An 18,228-nucleotide genomic window follows, 5' to 3' on the forward strand; every position below is an offset into this window, starting at 1 on the left:
TTATTTGATGTGAGAGGGAAACAATAGACTGTTTTCGATATATCAAAATTCAGCTTGGCAGTGAGGCTTAGAGGACACAAACAAAGGAAACTGAATATACATGTTTATTCATTTCTTTTATTTGTGTTCTCTAGGCCTCACTATCAAGCTGAATTTTAATATATCGAAAGTGGCCTATTGGTAAGACGTACTGACATACTTTCACATTGTTTAAAGTGTTGCTTGTAGAAGTGCAAATAGATAGAACGAGTTTTTCCACTTCGTACAGGTTTGTCCTCTTACGCTTTGATGGACTGTCCAAACTTACTCAGTAGTTGATGTTAAAATACTGATATTAAACGAATACACGATAATTCACAAATAAGTTATGGCTATCTTCATAAAACAAGGGTCATTGCAACAGTGCCACCGCGGGCTGGCGCAATAGTGAACGCGCTGGACTCCGAGTCGAGCGGTCCTGGTTCGAAAAACCTGTGGGAACGGAGGGAAAATGATCCCATCAAGAAGGAAGAAAAATACTCCTAGTTGCTTAATGCTACCAAAACCAAACGTCTATATTTCTCACAACCAGACTAAACATCCCTTAATTGTAGGTTTAAAAGTTTATATTTAAAATGGAATATCATCTCCATGATGAGATACAACTATTTAACCCGGAGATTGTGAAAGCAATCTATAGGGTTTATGTGCTGGTGCAGATTATGCAAATGATATGCAAACGTTATTCTTAAAAAAAAAAAAAAAAAAAAAAAAAAAAAAGACTCCTGCTATAACAAGTATAGCCAGAAGTTCAATAACGTAATTCGTATAACTAGAATAAACCGTAAGCCACACATGTCAATCATCATCCACTGGGAAATCGACGGGTTTGCTCATAGAGCACTTTGATTACAAAGTTTATAGAACGTACAGAGGGTGCTCGGAGCCACCTTTAAGTTCGAAAATTTAAGGTGACTCTAGGTTGCTTTGTAGTAAAGAAGTGTAAAGAACTGGGTATCATAAATGGCAGATTTTCATACACTGCAATTACTTAATGACAGAAAATCTTGAACTTGATGGACAAACTGGAGAAATTCAGGCAGTTTGGAAACTATCGTTTCTGGTTCCCAGTCTTCACCACTGAGCGCACGGTACCACTCTTCACAGCTTAGATGGAGATCGGTCTGAAAGCAAACGAATTAAGACATGGTGTTAAGGCTTAAACTTGTGTTTGTCATTGATTTTCCTTTACCGACAGAATGAGAAGAGGGACTTCAAATCAGCTGGTGCCCATGACATAGAGAAAAGAAGCAGGGAAGAGTATGGCGTTCGGGAGAGGACAAATTAAAGGCGGAAAGGAGATTTTCTGAACGAGGGGGATTATGGTACGGGAAGCGGGGAAAAATAGTACGGAAAGCGGAAATATCTGACTCCCCTACCTACACCGTCCTCTCCGGTCCCCTGTTGAAAATATATGTAGCAAGCCAACTCTAAATACCCGTTTCTTTTAGCAGGAGCTCCTTTACAGTTTTGTAACACCATCTGGAGTAGCCAGCTTAGTCTAAAATGGAAGCCGCCCTCAGCGTAACCCCTGGGGATTAGGCTCGAGACTACTGACACAGCTTCATCTAGGGTGAGGGGTAACTTGTTCGAAATTTGAAATCTTGAAGGAGGGTAGGGCCTCAAAAGAGATGTAAATTAGAAAAGCCTGTACGAAAAAAAAATTACTTTGGACTGCCGGCCTAGAGCTGTTTGGGGACGGTTGCAATAATTTAGTTCCGCAAACTTGCTTATCGTTACAGTTAACGAATGTAACATCATAAAATTCCGAAAGTAACGAACTCTACCCCGCCCTCCCGAAAATTAGGTTGTTAGCAAACCCCGAGGAAAGCGACCATCCGAAAGTAGCGAACGGACTTGTGAGAAACAATGGAAATGACACAAACAACAAGCTAGCTGAACGAAAATATTGAGATATTTCAGATGACCCTAGTCTTACTACTCTTTTGAACAAGATTTATTCCTTTCTCTGCTTATTGAGAACATTTCTATTCCATTATGATCGGTCCACGTGTGGTACACGTTATGGTCAACCGAAAGTTGGGACCCCCCAAAAGTGGCGATGGGAACGGATGTTAAATCCGAAAGGAACAAGGGTTTTATTTCCGAAGCTTTTACGTTACCATATAAAGGAATAACGAATACTCTCTCACTGTTTCTCTGTTCTGCTCTCCTCTGTCGTCACGGCACCAAATGCTCTCTTCAGAAACAATCAAAGTAAACCCGTCACGTGGTACACACATCGTTCGACGCGAGCAGCGCTGGTAATTGAACAGAAAACCTTCTGGCAGGGTTTCGTCCGGAAGGTGGATTCCATTAGCCTCTGTAAATGTTAGCTTGGACAGATAACCAGCTAAGACCTTGGTTTGCTCCTGTTCATACTTGCTACTATGAGTTGCATAAGCTGTTAAAAAGAGAATAATTGTCTTGGGACGGACACACCGATGAACAAAAAAGACGACTTAAAAAAAGAGTCAACCTTGTCGCTTCTACGACGACTTATTAAACGTCCCTCTAGGGGAACTTGGGAACGCAACATGCGGTATCATACATTGAGAATATGAGAATGTAGAAAGAAAATTGAGAATAAAGACGCAATTTCAGGGCGCGCGTTTTCTCGTCTTTCGCGGGACCTTTTTTTTCGCGGATAGTGGAAAAAAACGCAAAAATCGCAAAAATTAAATTAGAACCCGCAAACATTTCTTGCCACACGGTATTGCCTGGTAAAAATATTTTTAAAATGTTCAAAAACTCACTTGATAATGGTCTTATCATGATTCTACAGTCGACCACGCAACCTGGACATATTATGTCTGCCTGAAGATATTTGGGAGATGAAAGAACCAACCATGCCCGACATCGTGATCTCGTCCACTCGTCTTCAAGATGAAGCTCCTCTACAATATTTCTAACGTCACTATATGGGATTGGAAGTTCCTGCAGCTTGCTCTGTACACCTTTTTTAGCGACCCACACCTGTGAAGAGAGCAAGAATTTTGTGTTTATATTCGCAGACTTTCACACAAGCTTTGTCTCTCAGCATCTCTTAGTGGGCCATTGACTTGAAAGCAATTTTTTCAGACTCATTAATAATTCATTAAGTTTAAGCAAAGGAAACCAATGGAAATACCGTGACTGTGTTTGGATATCTGATCTAAATTAGCATACATTTTTACCATTTTCTTCTTAGTTTTAGTTTCGATTGAGAAGATTTATCAAACACTCAAGACAGGGTTTGATCACATTTCCAAACACCTTGAAGTTCGTCAAAAATACTCCCTGCGTGTCGTATTTTCAACTCTCTTCTCGGTGTTTGGAAATGTAGTCAACCACGGTCTTTCGTGTTTGAAATATCACTGAAAAGGCCTTGTTCAATAATTCTGCATCGTGTCGCCTTTGCGACACTTCAGTTAAGTTCCACTGAAGATGGATGCTATCTCATTTAATAGTCTCAGTAGTCTCGCAGTATATCAAGGAAATGAATCACGGAAAAAAGCATTTAGTCATGGGAAAGTGAGCCATGTTACGTGCTACGCCATTTTGGAAGCTATGAAGTCGGGTAGAACCGTTTCCATATTATCATCAAATAGCTAAAAAATTGCGCTCTGAACATTTTTCAGTTCTCTCTTAAGCGGTAGCACCACTGACAGCAGTCGAGTAACGATAGCAACAGTAATATTGGAAGGGGGTGGGGAATTAGAACGAACAGTTAGTATCTACCTTTCAATCGTCCTCCCTTCCACGCCTACCTTTCAGGATAAAACGCATCAAACAAAGAGTTCTGGCATATTGCACTATCCAACATCGCATTCGGGTCGAAAGGTGGCGGGAGAGGATGGGGTAGGGGGTGTTCCAACAACTTATAACAGTGATTGTATGGTAATGTTGCACTACTTCTAACGTTATTTTGTGTTAGGTATGTAGCCTACCTTGCATCTCATTGATCTACCTCGAGGGGTTAAAAAGCACAAATCATATCTTGCCGCGTATAAATCATCTTCATCTGGCTGTGTACCAAACGTCTCCTGTAAAACCTTTTTGTCAATTTGAACGCCTTCCTTGAAAGCAATTCGCCAATCGCTTTTCTTGCCCGATGCAGAGTTTTGTAGCTTGGCAACCGCCTCTGTAATGTTCCATATTTCGGCAACATCCGCTGTTAAAAATTTAAGGAGGACTTACTAAAACTGCACTGAACACGTTAATTTAGAGACAACATAACAATGCTTGTTGAATACTAATACCAGGTATAAATAATTCTTACATGACACAGGGTTGATAATTTCTTCCCGTGCAATCCGTAATGATACCTTGATGGGTTAAAACGTTCGTTCCCGAGTAGCTTTAGGGATACCAAAGTCCATAATTTATTAGATCGTTTATTAATCGTCCCTTTTTTAGGGTTGGCCCCAAAAAGAGACAACTGGCATCCTTGTCCCTTACACAAGGTCATGCTTTTGTTAGTTCTACCTTACATTTACTTGGCTTGGGTAAGTCTCTCGCACCCCGCCCCACCCTTCCCAACTGGCATGGGCGACCGCCCTCTTACTCCAAGTGAGGAATCTTCTTTGATCTTCAACTTTAAGTTCATGCGCACTCATCGAATTTAACTCTGTTAAAATTCAGTCAGTAAAATTGACCAGTTCTCACTTTTTTTAGCTGATGCATGCAGATGCTATCTTTATTCGCGTACAACCAGCTGGTTTGCCCCCTCACTGATGAAAGTCAAGGGGAGCTAAAACAGACTGTTGTCGATTTTATCATCCCTTGCAACACTCCTCGTCCTTCGTTTCCTTTGTCATGATTTAATATATTTCTCACCTTCATCGGGTTCGCGGATGATAGCTGTACCAAAGTGACACCACATGTCAGCTTCCTGAAATTTCTTTGACTCAATTTCGTGCTTAATCTTACGTAGACATGCCAGTACATGGCCCACGAGGTTAGCTTGATAAGAAGGAATGTCGCTTTGAATCCCGGCTGCCTAGAAAGATAGAAATTCACGAATAAGAGATAGGAAATTAATCAAGAATACCCGTGGAAATCGGTTTTATTTTACAATTCAAATGCTTCATTTGGCCACAACCTCGGGTGCATCCGAACATTTAGTTTAAAAATCCCTGAATTTAACAAACCAGTTCGTATTCCTCAGAAGGTCTCAGCCGATACTGGGAGCGTGATCCTGGTAACACCATGCGCTCCAACTCTTCAACAGGCACAAGCGTAAGATCACACCCTTCTGGCAGATTCCTATCGTCAATGTAACAACAAATGATGTCCGTTTTAACTCTCGCTGAAGCCTGTAAATAAATAAATAAATAAATAAATAAATAAATAGATAAAAAAACGACAAAACTTGGCATAACTTAAGACAGCTTATATACCGTACGATGGACTAACACCCCATCCAGTTAACAGAAATACTCCAGCTAGTCACTTTATGTTACGGGAACGCGATATGCTCCGAACACTCTGGCCTGACGCTATTAGACCGGCAATCAGTTCAATGACCACTGGCACTGTGTGTAATGTCACTTAATAGGAAAAGGATATATACTAACTGACTGAAAAGAATCTCCCCCCACTCGCACACCGTGTTTAGTTCAACCGTGACGGAATTTATTAAACAGCGGCAAAGCAAGATAAAGTATCCCAACAAATGTTACGGATAATTTATTGCCCTTAAGATGGAGACCGATCACACGCATAAGAGAGTCCACGAGAGTTGACGGTGAAACCTTTTTCGACGAGATTTTTCTTATGAAAGTTTCAGGCTACATGGCAAGTGAAATTAAATTCGCTAAATTAGACCGCGCGGAGCTCCCCTTTTGTTCTTAATCCATCGAGTGAAGCAAAAAAAGGCGCGAGAGCTAGGAAAATCTGGGATCGTCTTTCTATAGTCTCTTTGCTCCTTCGCCGCGCGAATTTGTGGTCCAAAAACAGAAAAAAGTGCACATGCACGGGATTGGACAGGACTGCAATGACAGTTAGACTTTGAACTTTCCTCCACTCTCCCGTCGACTCTCGCTCTCCAATTAAAACGTTTTCTAACCGTAGCTTCACCTGTGTAGATAAAGGCAACAACATTTTACAAGTAGTAAAGAGGCTGATTGCATACCACTTTGCGTTTCAAAAGTAGTTCAGCGTGTTTTACTCCTATCTCTGATCCTCTCAGCTCGTAGCGCTTATTTCCTCGAGGAAACACTTGTGCCCCAGTCAACGTGCTGATATTTCGAAGATTATCTCCTCCCTTGCCAGTCACGTGCCTCTTGAATTCACTTGGAATTTCAACAAGTTGACCAGGAAATCTCTTCCCCCTGGTTTTCATTTGTCTCTCAGCCTTAGAGAAATTGGCGCAAATAAATCATTCAGAAAACGTTCTCATCACAGATATATACAGTTGCTTATGTTATACCATATTTTATGATTTTTTCCGTTCACGAGACTCCAAAATGAGGACGGTAACTCTGAGCCAGTTGGTTTTAAGGGTTTTCTGTGCCATTTGTTGCTAAGCAGTGAGATGTCTCAGTGGTAAAAAGCTGACGTTATGAATTTCTTATTGTTCAGTAGGCCAATGGTCCTTTAGAACAAAATCGATGCCAGAAATGAGAACATTTTAATGAAAGAGTGATTTTTTATGGCGGTTTTAGAGGTTTTGAAAAATAATAAAGCTTTGTGGGAAAAAGTTGTTCAGTTCTGTCCAGCTTACAGATCCCTTGAAATAGTCAAACTTTCAAACCACCGTAATAAGCTATTTCCGTGTTGCTTTTTGGCTCTTTTTCAAAACGAGTCCTAATGCGTATTGGCAATTTGTTTGACGAGGTCTCTCCACCCTAACGTTTCAGTTAGGTACAACCTGGGGTTCGTACCCAGAATCTTCATTCCCCTTGACCAGCGGTTGGCAAACGAGCGACCTTAGAAAGTTCCGCTTGGAAGGATTTGGATGTCCAAAAATATTGGACTTCCGCCATTTTCATCGTTTTAAAACCAGTCACAATGGAGCCGGTAACGGAACTCACAAGAGTCACTCGTTTAGTCAAACTTGAGCAGTAAGTAACGAATCGAAGACTCGAGGAACGAGATTGGCACTCACCCAATCTCGTTCCCAGAGTCTTCGTTCCCCTTGACCAGCGGTCGGAAAACGAGAGCCCTAGGAGCAACCATTTCAGGCATGCGCCATAGATGCAGACTGCGCAGTGAAACCGGATGGGCAGAATCACCAGTATTCGGTTATTTCAAAATGGTTGCTCCCAGAGCTCTCGTTTTCCCACCGCTGGTCAAGGGGAACGAAGACTCTGGGAACGAGATTGCCACTCACCACTTTTTGTTGAACGAGTTCCTTTGCGCGTGTTCGTTGCTCCTTATTACCGCTGACAAAAAATCCTCCTTGATCGTTTTGTGAATTGAGCTTGGCTCCAGACTCCATTTCTATTTCTTTTATTGAACTTCCTTTGTATCCGATCACAAAACCCATTAAGTCTCCCGGAACAGCTATAAACTCGTTATCTTCCTCTCTTCTGTTCCTTTGACGGCTATCTTCTGTTGATCTGTCGAGTATTGCACATTTCAGTGAGCAAATCACATAAATATGATCATCAAGTTGAGTTAGAATTATTTAACAAACTGAGACGGGAGCAGGGAGGTCGAGATACGGACCGCCGATCTCCTGTAAGGGGGGTCCTGGGCATCCTCCCCGGAAAGTTTTTAAAATTAAGGTCCTCGGAAATGGGATTTCTGGCATTCTGAGGCCAAGTCAGCGAGTTGTAATGTCTCTTATTATATGGCTAGCTCCGTGAGCGGGCAAGATAAATCAAATCCTGCACTGTGATTGGCTACCCGAACGGGCAAGATGGAGCTATCTTGCCCGCTCAGGACTACCCGCCCTGTCCCGCAAGAAAAATTTCCCCGAAAGCCATATAATAAATCCTTTATTGACCAATGCAAGCTTATTCGGTCAAGATGGCTGGATATTGGCTTCGTTCTTTTTTGCTGGTTTAATGTGGTGGTGGACCTCGACTCCGTCTCGGTCCATAAACACGCAAAAAAGAAAAAAGAAAAAAAACTTGGCCAATATCCAGCCATCTTGACCTCACACTTGGCCATTTTTTAATTTAGGGGGTTCGTCCGAACCTCCCAAAGATCCGTCCCAGACAAATGAAATCCCGACTCTACAAAAGAAGAGCCAGAACTTGAGGATGACTTCACAGTTGATTCACTCGTGTGTTATAAGAGAGGTTTAGCATCGACAATTATTTTAGCAGTTAAAATAATGAGATCCGTTGCCATATTTCAGAAATTAAAATCATCATCATTGTTCCGGTCTCCTAGTGGAGAATTGGCTTGTCGCCTCTCTGCTTCCAGGAAATTAGAATACCATTCACTTTAACATCGATCTCTCTCTGATCAAAGTTTTGTTTCTATTCTACACAATGTACCTCCACTGTCTCCACTTGTCGAAAAAAACTTTAGAATGTTTAATTACCTAAAGGCCGTACTTTTTCAAGACTAATATATAATTCGACGTAGCTGTGATAGTTTATACTGATCAGTGACAATGATGGCCATGATTCGAATTCGAAATTTACCTCTTTTTCCTTCCATGTGATCTCCTGTTAACCTGGCCACGATCCTCCATACCCGTGAGGTATTTTGCTCAATACTTAGAAAGAGGAAGGATGAAATTATATAAACCAAGTTTTTAAATTTCAAATGTCAGCATATCAGCTCTTCTGGCCGGAAGTACTTCCCTGTAAACTTTTGTTACCAGTTTTCGCGCTCCCACTGATATCCGTGCCGACATCAGCCGAGCGGAGCCAGACACTACCGACAATTAGGGGAGTCCGACGGGAAATGCAGGGGTTAGAGCCGGTGCAGAAAAGCAAAATGGCTTGGCAACCAGACCAAGATGGTTTACAGCAAATTATACAGCTTTTAAAGGAAAGTCAGAGCCCAAATACTGAAGTACAACGAGCAGTTCAACAAGTATCCTTTACTCTACCAGTTTCAATGCTAAAATCTGTATTTCTAGTGGAGTTTGAAGAAATATTTGTCGTTATACCGTTGAGATTTGGCGCGTCACACGTGCTTTCTGATTGTGGTAAACGTATTAGATTTTCATTGCATTCCTTAACAAATCACTTTTTCAGAAACTTGAGTCTTTAAATCAGTTTCCTGATTTCAACAATTACCTGATATTCGTCCTTACGAAGTTGAGGAGCGAAGGTAAGCGCGCTGTTGACTATATCAGGTACATGTAGCTGTGTCCTTCTTAGTTCCGGTTGCTCGATCGATGGCGCTTAACTTACCAGCCCACCGCAATAAATCAGTTCAAGTCTGTTAAAACTATGGTCTAACATTGATTTATTCTATTTCAGATGAACCGACTCGTTCACTGTCTGGCTTGATTCTCAAGAATAACGTCAAATCACATTACCACACTTTTCCTGATCAAGTGAAAGAATTTATAAAATCAGAATGTCTCGAAGCCATTGGAGATCCGTCACCCCTTATTCGAGCTACAATTGGTATCTTGGTCACCACTATAGCGGCAAAGGGCGATCTTACGAACTGGCCTCAGCTTTTACCAACATTGTGTCAGCTTTTGGACAGTGAAGATTACAATGTCTGTGAGGTACATGTAAAGCGCTGTTCTTTCTAGGCTGGCATCTTTCCAGTTTCCTAAACGTTTATAAATGCATAAGCTTTTATTTTTCAAGCAGCTCCTAAACATGACGTCTGTAGCAATATGTTAATTATAATTTTAGCAACGGACGATTTGATGAATGGTGAAGACTCCTCTAACACTTACTAATTTTACAATACGTAACACGAAATTCATGCCAAAAGTAATAAGCTTAGTTCAAGTGTTATTCAATGACAAATGTATAAGTTTAGTGTGCATAATTTGTTTGACAGAGACTGCTGAGTAAATATTAAAAGTTATTTGCACTTGTAGTTTGATCTTCAGCAATAGTTGCTCTGTCTTAATGAACATGTTATAAATTTATATTCTAGGGTTAGTTCATTGTTGCTCTCTCGTAAGTCTCCAAAACATGAATGATAAACTTGGTAGACCTTGGGAACCTATTAAAATAATGGTTACATGTACATGTGAGAATTCAGTGTCTATTAGGGTAGGGTGTTCAGTGGAAAAAGGTTTTGCCTAAAACAGAAAACACCTTCAAATAGGGTCAAGTATCTATTTAAGGCAAGGGATGGGAGCAGACTTGACAGGAGTGGGGTTCCAAATTCGGACCACAAACTAAATGCCAAGGCAACACTTTCATATCTGCAATAATGCACAGTCCCTTGCAATACACTAAGTATCAGTTTTACACTTCTTTATGTCAGATGCATGGATTAGAGTTTTGTGATAATTCTATTATTGAATCTGGTATCAATACAATGGATTGTAGTTATAACAATTCTAATCCCGAAGGCTTCTAGCGTTCAAGTATTTTGTTTCAGGCCAGGCAACTTCTACATAGATAAGCTACAGAAGTTGCTATTTTGCAAACTGCCATGGTACTTACACCCACATGTAGCAGTTGAAAACACTGATGTTCTCATAACGTGTGTTTGTAGGGAGCTTTTGGTGCGCTGCAGAAGATTTGTGAAGATTCTGCTGAACAGCTTGATAGTGATGCTCTCAACAGACCCCTCATCATACTAATCCCAAAGTTCCTGCAGTTCTTCAGACATGCAAGCCCTAAAATAAGGTTAGTACATTTACAGCTATTTTTAGATTATGGAAATCAGAAATTTTTATGGGAATGGGTTTATTACCACTAAAACTGAATGAGTGAAATATTTATTTTGGAGCAGCTACACAATGCAGGGCCACTTTTGAAGGTGCAGCATATACATATGTGTTTAGTGGCTCATTTGGCTTGTTTGGCTTGGCAGTGGATAAAAGAATGAGAAATAATCTAAACATGTGTTAAGTCCTAGGTCTAAATATTTAGTGGCTCATTTGGCTCAACAGTGGATGACAAAGGAGCAAATGAGCGGGATCATGTGATGGATGGTTAAAAGTGGCCCTTTATTCTGTAGTTTAGCCTTTATTTTAATTGCCTTCTTAGCTTTGTCACGGAAGGAAACACACCGGGAAAGCCAGTTTCTAAGCGAGCACCAGTGGAAGGAGCGTCAAGGAAAAGTCTCTTCCCGGATTCAAACCAGCCATTAGGCCCAAGAGAATGGTCCTCAGATGAAATTTTGGCTCTCGTACAACATATTTGTCTCTTTTAGGAAGAAGCGTGGACAGACAAATGGCCTACTATGAAGAATGAAGCCTTCGGGAATGCCTGTGCCAATTCCGTCAACAAGACATGCAATTCCTCGAGGACAGGTCTGTGCACAAAATTTCTATTAACAAATTGTTTTCATATCCAATGATAAGTAAACATTTTATCCCGTGCGTTGTGACCCATTTCTTCTCAACTTTTTGTTAAAGGAATTTTCTTACTGTGTGCTGATATTCCTACGAATTCTGCCTAAGTGCTATCACTAGAGTGATTTTTGTGTATTTGTTTTGCTTTAAAGGTTCTTCCTGTCCCTCAAGAGTCAACAAACATCTCATGAAAAAGTTCAAGTCTTTGTCTGAAGCTGAAGAGGCACTCAATATTGATTATGTCCTCAAATCTGGAAATTCTGAAGAAACTTGTGACAACACTCAACCTCCAAGGCTTATTCCAGAAGATGTCTCATTGTCACCCATCTTCAGCTGCTCCCCCTCAAAGTATACACAGCCTCCTCAGAGCCGAAGTGTTGGTGATGTGGTGAAGGAGTTTCTTTCATTTTTCAAAAGTTCAATGTCAATGAGGCTAAAGTCACAAATCCTGAACCATTTGTTTAAGGTCACCTTGGTAGAGGATGGAGGTCTAGATTTTTTCAAATTTGTAAAAAGTGATTTCCTTCTTTCAAGTGTCAAGGCAATGGAAACATTGTATAAAGGAGGCAAGCACAACCTCATTTATTCCTTGAGCAAATGCTTTGAAGGTCCTGCGCCAAGAATGTATCTAAATCGTATGCCTTACGGTTTGCTTGATTATAATATACGTTTCTTCGCATGCAATAGAACACAGAAACTTGGCATGGAAGAACATTATGCTTCATGGCTTGAGACCATGTTCAGCCAGTTTGGACATAAGTGGCTCTGCCTCCATAGGGGTCCAGTATGGCAATATGAAGTGGAACCACAGGCAGCAGAACATGTTAATGTTGATGAAGCTGATAGCTCTGACATGGACATTATTGAAAGTGCCTTGCAACAGTCTTCCCTTAGTCTGGAAGACAGTAGTGATACACTAGACTTGAGCAACATAACCCCAAGCTTCATGGACAATGATACCTTTGCTATGCCTACCTGTTCTTCACCTTTATCAGAAGAAAATGTCCCTGAAGAAATCTCACCTGAAGCAAATGGCGTGGAAGATGTGATTCACGTGTCACACTTGTGGAATCGTGTCCCAGAAAGTGCAAGGCAGGAAGTGGAACAAGGGCTGGTTTCTCCTCAGGAAATGGAAAGGCTGCATTCCATTCAACCGAACTCATCCACAACTGTGAGACGTAACCCATACATGTATGACCCCCTTAAGGTTGGTGATGTAAAAATGTATAACCACTAATATGTACCTGTTCCATGTGTAACAAGGTCATTTGGAATTAGCTTTTTGTTTGTTTGGTTGTGTTATATTATATTTATTTTTCAAGCCCTGCAAATTATATCTGTACTTTTAGTGTGGTCCACCACCTAAGGAGTCACCTGGAATTGTGTAGTTCCAGAAAATATCCAAACCTCCCCCACGGAAGGGATTTTTTCCAAGACCCCCCACCCCTCTGGAAATTTCAATTAAACTTGATACATTCTTTAATGTTTTGGTCTAAGAGAACCCCCCACCCCCCCCCCCAGGAAATTCCAATCCCTTCTGTGGGGGGAGTATGGATATTTTCTGGTATTGCACATTGAGTCTATTTTCCATTTAAGGCCCATCAAAGGTATCTGTGGACTTACAGCAGAAATTGTTGTTGGCCTTGTCGCTAACCTTGAGAGCAGAGAGCTGCGTCGTGTTGAATACCGTGAGAGAGGTCTCCCCTTTGAGCACCCTAGGGCCTCTTCAACAGATGATGTGGAAGGGATAATTGCCACCATGCACGAAATGATTGGGGAAGTATTTGATGTCAAGCAGTTCAATGATGAGCAGCCAAAAATTCTTAACGAATTTAACAAGAGAATTGACCCAGATTTACAATTTTATTACTGGTCAGGAGCAAATGAACGTTTCAGTGAGTTTGAGCTGCCATCGTTCAACCAGCCGTCTGGGGAAGGCATTACTGAAAGACTTGATAGAATTATCATATCACGTCGAGGTGACCCAGGTGTATTTGTTTCAGACCGAGCATCCATGCCACAAAGAGGTCAGTTGACTGCAAGAGCACAATATCACAGAGACCCTGTGGAATTGCCTCCAGCTGTAATGCAGGGGAATCGCCCACAATAACTGTTCGTCCCAATTATTACTTTTTCAAAGAGTACAATTTGATAAACTTTGTCTACCTTTCTAGTTACATAAATTTAAGAAATGTTTGAAAAAATTCTCAGTGATTCCCTCTCTCAAGTGCAGAAACAGTTACACAATGTTGACAACATGAATACTGTAATTTTTATTTGTAAATCTATGTCGATAAACCCTGACAAAATGTGTCTTTATTTATAAGAGATAAAAGCGTTTTGCTCCCTGCCAAAAATTATTATATCAAACTCCTGACCAATCATTTCTTTAATAATGAAATAGAGTACTGTAATTTTACATCAAAAGGGAGGTGAAAAAGTTGTCTTGCAAAAGCAACTTACATTTTCATTTATTAGAATTTTACTTAACTTTGAAACTAGCTTTGACCACTGCCTTTTCCCACACCCCTTTCCTGGTGATGTCAATGGTCAAATAAAAACCAATCATAAGAAAAGTAGTGGAAAAACGAATTTTGTTTACAGATACCTCAAGAGACGGGTCACTCAACAGTGGATGCAAAAACTTAGTTAATTCACGGGCTATGTATCCTATTTTCTTGTAATTTGATGATGCCATGATGTATACCGCAATGGCATTTTGGTCATGCAGATTGTCTGGTTCTGCCTTGAGACTGACAAAAACAGGCCTATTATGTTCATACAGGTGTTCATATGATTCCTCTAGTGCTTTCTGCCTGTCTGGTGAATGACATGTTCCCAGAACCTTAAAGGGCAAGCAATGCCTGGTTGAAGTACATGAATCATCTGCCACCTCAGACTCATCAGACTCCTCCTCTTCATTGCTTTCATCATGAACATCAGAAATGTGATCATCGGCAGCAGATTGTCGGATAAATGGCAATGGAACTACTCTGTCTTTAGGTTGTAGTTTCCACAATACTGTGTACTTCTTCCCTTCCATTTCAATATGACAGTGAGAGGTACACAAGTATTCTCCCTGGTTAAGATCTGCAGCCACTGCCTTCTGAATAAAACCTCCAATCTCGGAGCCTTGCTTGAAATGGACTCTTGTAAATTCCATTGTTAGAATTGGAAAGCATGGAATTTTCCATTGAATGGTGGAAAGCCTATCCACATGGATTATTTCGAAGACCTTTTCTTGAGTGTCAGCTGCACACACAAAAAAAATCCCCTTAATTTCCACTTTTTATGTACAAGGTACAAGAACTTGGTTGGGGAAGTACTGTTGAAATGTTCATTTAGAATCACTATTAATCCCTTTTTTTCTTTGAAGTGACATGCTCTTTTAAAAGGGTACAAACAGACCCAGTTTAAACATACTATTCCTTTGAAAACTTCTTACTTTTCAGCCATTAGCACTGTTTTCCTAACAAATATATTATTGAAACTGAGAAATATTTTTACAGAGCATCTAAAAGTACTAAGGCTATCACTATTACCAACTCTGTTGGATATGATAAGTCGCAACACAAACACTACATAAAAACTTCATGGTCTATAGCTTACCAATGGTTATAGATTCAGTCGATGACGCTGCCAATTGATAACCTGCTTCATTTCTCTTGGTAACCTGCAAGTGTTTGTTTCAGAAAAAAACAATTATCATGGGGAGGGAGTACTCATTGCAATTCTTAGTGGGGGTGTGCCACCTGGCCCTCTAAATCCTGACCCAATTTCAGAACAAAACAGGCCATTTCCCACAACCATTTTCAGAGCTGGCCTCAAAAATCCATACCCTTTTTCAGACCTGGTTTCTGAAAGTTGCACTCGATTTGCGTACCCTTTCAAGTGAAGTCAACATGTCTCTTAAGCATTTTGTTATAATTATTTAGTGGTACAGGGCACTGAACATTGCCTTGGCCACAAAATTCTAGAGTAAATTGAACTGCATCCAGTGAAAACCCTACCAGATTTCAAACCAAAAAGGTCAAAACACCAAAAACCTTTTCAGACCAAAACAGCTCAAAAACCATACCCTTTGGGGTGGCACATACCTATACAGCCTCTATAGGGGAGTAACCTCCCTCCAGGCATTTATCAGACAGCAGATTTGTAGCATCAAGTATTGGGGTACTGCACCTTTAATTGTAAGTTAACTACAGAAATCAAGGCTGTTGCCTAAGGAAATTTTAAGGAGCCCAAGCCACTTTTTTAGGAGCCCAGAATAAATTTGCCATGGTAAATCTGGGGGGGGGGGGTTGGCGAGACTGGGGAAGACGGGGGGGGTGAAGTGAATTTGGAAATTTAGGGGAGGGGTCCGGAGGGAGAGATTTTCCATGAGACACTAATATGGTCTGTTTTATCAATCAAATTTTTGAAATAAAGTGTTCAGCAAAGTGATCAGGTCATCACTGAGAGAGAATACTATTTGTGGTCAAGCAAATTCAATAATTGGTGTATCCATGCAAGTGCTGCAGCTTTTTTTACAAAAATTTATATTGCCTCTTTCGTTTTTGAGTTTAGCAATTCTAAACAAATCATGAAATGCAAGCTGCAAATGAAAACAAATAAAAATGAAATATGTATTTGGGGCGTTTGAATTTGGCCTCACTGAAATGTACTTTCCTTCCCCGGGCTTCAGGGACATAAGTATAAACAAAAGGTGCATTTTTTAGGCAGCATTACTGCATTATATTGGCTGCTTCTTTGGAGAAAATATATTCTCGTATATTGGGCGGAGCCATGACAATTGGTTTGATAATTTAAAATATAAAACCCTGGTATGCAAAAAGAATTGCAATGCTGTTTTCTTTTTGCTGGCTTGAAGCTACTTGAATATTTCGACTTTTAAGTCATAAATATCCTTTCAGAAACTACAGAAATTCATTCAGTACAGCTAAGTGAACTTTTCCAAAGTATTGGACAAAAAAAAAAAGCCCAAGATATTATCCTTATTCAAATCTAAATCTAATGTCAGTAGCAGCATCACTCCAATTCCAAAATTATTTGTTAATCAAAGTAGTTACTTTGCAACTGGAATCAGTAGGGCATCAACAGAGACACAATCCATTGGCATACATGACGTGCATTTATTCAATACTGAGCTTGCAATGCATTGTAGGGCGATTTTCAACTATGGCTGTTTTCGGTTGTTTTGTGAGCGGAGAGAGACTTTGTTGCCGTGTTTTGGCCCATATTTCTCGTGTTAAAAGCAAAACAGGACCAGAGTAGCTGTTGTTTTCCGTTTAATTTATTGTGTGAATGATCTTTTGGCCGATTTCATGAGAAGATTGAAGTCATCGGACAGATTAGATGGGAATGAAAACTCCATGTTTACGCGCCCACTCGGGCTCCTTCAACGAAACTTTAGTCGCCCACACTCGTAACTTAGGCGCCTCAGGCGACCGGGCGCACGTTAGGCAGCAGCCTTGGAAATGAAATTTGTAGTAAACTAAGCAAAAGACAAATCTTTCCATCTGCAATAAAATATTATTTTATATGTACAAAATATTTCCACCAACCTTTGTAAAAAGAGCGAAACTGTTAACTTTTTCCCAACTCTTGGTGTTAACATTACCAACTGCCAGTTCATTTGAAAAGATGGAATCCAGATTACTAAAAATGTTAAGGAGAACATGCGTGTAGTGTTTAATGTCGATTAGACAGGACATTTACACAGTGGGATCTCACTTTTTCAACCTCCTAATATTAATGCCAGTGAAAGATAAGTTGGTTTGGGAAATCAAGGGTGAAATAAACAAACTGCATTGAGGGTAAGTTTTCAAGAGACTCTTCTAGGGGATCCAAAAATTGATATTCAAAATTTTAAATATATATGTGTTACACAACAATTTCAACAAGGATACTATCCACAGAGGTTCTGGATATCCATGGGTGGGTCAGTGTCCCACTTCTGATGTGGGACGGTACAACATGTTTCCACATCAAACACTGTCTGATGGTTAAACACTGCCATGACCTTGTGGAAGTTTGCCTGGTAGGTCTCGTCAGCTCCCTTTTGTGCTAGTGCCTCCAGGATATCCCCTGTTGCTGACAAATGGAATGCACGATGGATGCCAATACCCTTGATATTTTTCAAGTAATCACACCCAGCAGCAATGCACATTTCTTGAAACTGCCTCATGGTAACCTTTAGCCCTTCCAGGATTTCAAAGAGGTCAAAAACATCCCCATCACCACTTAGTGTGACCTTGAACATAACCTTAATTGAAAACAAACAAAACAATCATGTTAGCACTTGGATACTCCCTTCATCTAACAAGAAGTAAAATGTAGTTATGTTATCTCATTATACTGTGTACAAATATTACAAGTTGTGTTGCAAATAAAAAATTATTAAAAATAATGACATCGAATTCATTGTTAAGAGAGAGTTAAGAGAGAGTAACAATGATGTTGATTTTTTAATATCTGAAAAAACTTGAATGGAACTGAAAAACCAAACTTCCACAGGTTTAATTTGTCAGTCTCGGACTAAATTGCAAGCCTAGTTTCTTTGAGTTATTTATGTACTTATTTCTTTATGTATACAAGGATTGCACCTCTGACCTTTTTACAACCAAAAACCAAGAGATCAGAATCTTCTGTTAGGGCAAAATCTGCATGTCCTCTTGCCAGTAGATAAGCTATCTGAGCATCCGATTCATAGGGGGAAACGATGTATTTAACTTTTTCAGCCAAACAAATCTGCATCAGGAAACAAGAAAACAACTGAAAATTATGCTACATTACTACAAGCT

At 40.2% G+C, this 18,228-nt stretch overlaps 4 protein-coding genes across 7 annotated transcripts; 2 read left to right on the top strand and 2 right to left on the bottom strand.

Annotated features, from left to right (window-relative positions):
* Positions 1 to 1,013: 1,013 nt before the first annotated feature.
* Positions 1,014 to 8,841, bottom strand: LOC145467949 (uncharacterized). 3 transcript variants are annotated; one of them, XM_081451595.1, is made up of 9 exons: positions 8,622 to 8,841; positions 7,355 to 7,583; positions 6,155 to 6,376; positions 5,172 to 5,336; positions 4,858 to 5,020; positions 3,969 to 4,192; positions 2,796 to 3,015; positions 2,193 to 2,443; positions 1,014 to 1,163 (listed from the first exon to the last, which is right to left on the bottom strand). In XM_081451595.1, exons 1-9 carry the CDS (start codon positions 8,669 to 8,671, stop codon positions 1,014 to 1,016), a joined length of 1,674 nt encoding a protein of 557 aa, XP_081307721.1. In that variant the 5' UTR covers positions 8,672 to 8,841. The 3 variants fall into 3 exon arrangements, with proteins under 3 accessions (XP_081307721.1, XP_081307720.1, XP_081307722.1); XM_081451594.1 differs by having other exon boundaries at positions 2,163 to 2,443; XM_081451596.1 differs by having other exon boundaries at positions 1,064 to 1,163; positions 2,185 to 2,443.
* A 78-nt stretch (positions 8,842 to 8,919) lies between these two features.
* LOC145468712 (transportin-1-like) lies at positions 8,920 to 11,305 on the top strand. The gene is made up of 5 exons (XM_081452413.1): positions 8,920 to 9,018; positions 9,183 to 9,258; positions 9,411 to 9,667; positions 10,621 to 10,754; positions 11,118 to 11,305. The coding sequence occupies exons 1-5, from the start codon at positions 8,920 to 8,922 to the stop codon at positions 11,281 to 11,283; spliced, it is 732 nt and encodes a 243-aa protein (XP_081308539.1). The 3' UTR covers positions 11,284 to 11,305.
* A 449-nt stretch (positions 11,306 to 11,754) lies between these two features.
* On the top strand, positions 11,755 to 13,509 carry LOC145468000 (uncharacterized). Of its 2 annotated transcripts, none has more exons than XM_081451663.1 (2): positions 11,755 to 12,632; positions 13,429 to 13,509. In XM_081451663.1, the coding sequence occupies exons 1-2, from the start codon at positions 11,847 to 11,849 to the stop codon at positions 13,459 to 13,461; spliced, it is 819 nt and encodes a 272-aa protein (XP_081307789.1). In that variant the 5' UTR covers positions 11,755 to 11,846; the 3' UTR covers positions 13,462 to 13,509. The 2 variants fall into 2 exon arrangements, with proteins under 2 accessions (XP_081307789.1, XP_081307788.1); XM_081451662.1 differs by lacking the exon at positions 13,429 to 13,509 and adding an exon at positions 13,022 to 13,104.
* Positions 13,510 to 13,895: 386 nt separating this feature from the next.
* On the bottom strand, positions 13,896 to 18,181 carry LOC145468713 (uncharacterized). Its single transcript, XM_081452414.1, has 5 exons — positions 18,038 to 18,181; positions 17,335 to 17,690; positions 16,990 to 17,083; positions 15,035 to 15,098; positions 13,896 to 14,677 (listed from the first exon to the last, which is right to left on the bottom strand). Exons 1-5 carry the CDS (start codon positions 18,179 to 18,181, stop codon positions 13,908 to 13,910), a joined length of 1,428 nt encoding a protein of 475 aa, XP_081308540.1. The 3' UTR covers positions 13,896 to 13,907.
* Positions 18,182 to 18,228: the final 47 nt, after the last annotated feature.

This window comes from Orbicella franksi, chromosome 14 (genome assembly GCF_964199315.1).
Source record: "Orbicella franksi chromosome 14, jaOrbFran1.1, whole genome shotgun sequence".
In the NCBI taxonomy this organism is placed as follows: domain Eukaryota; kingdom Metazoa; phylum Cnidaria; class Anthozoa; order Scleractinia; family Merulinidae; genus Orbicella; species Orbicella franksi.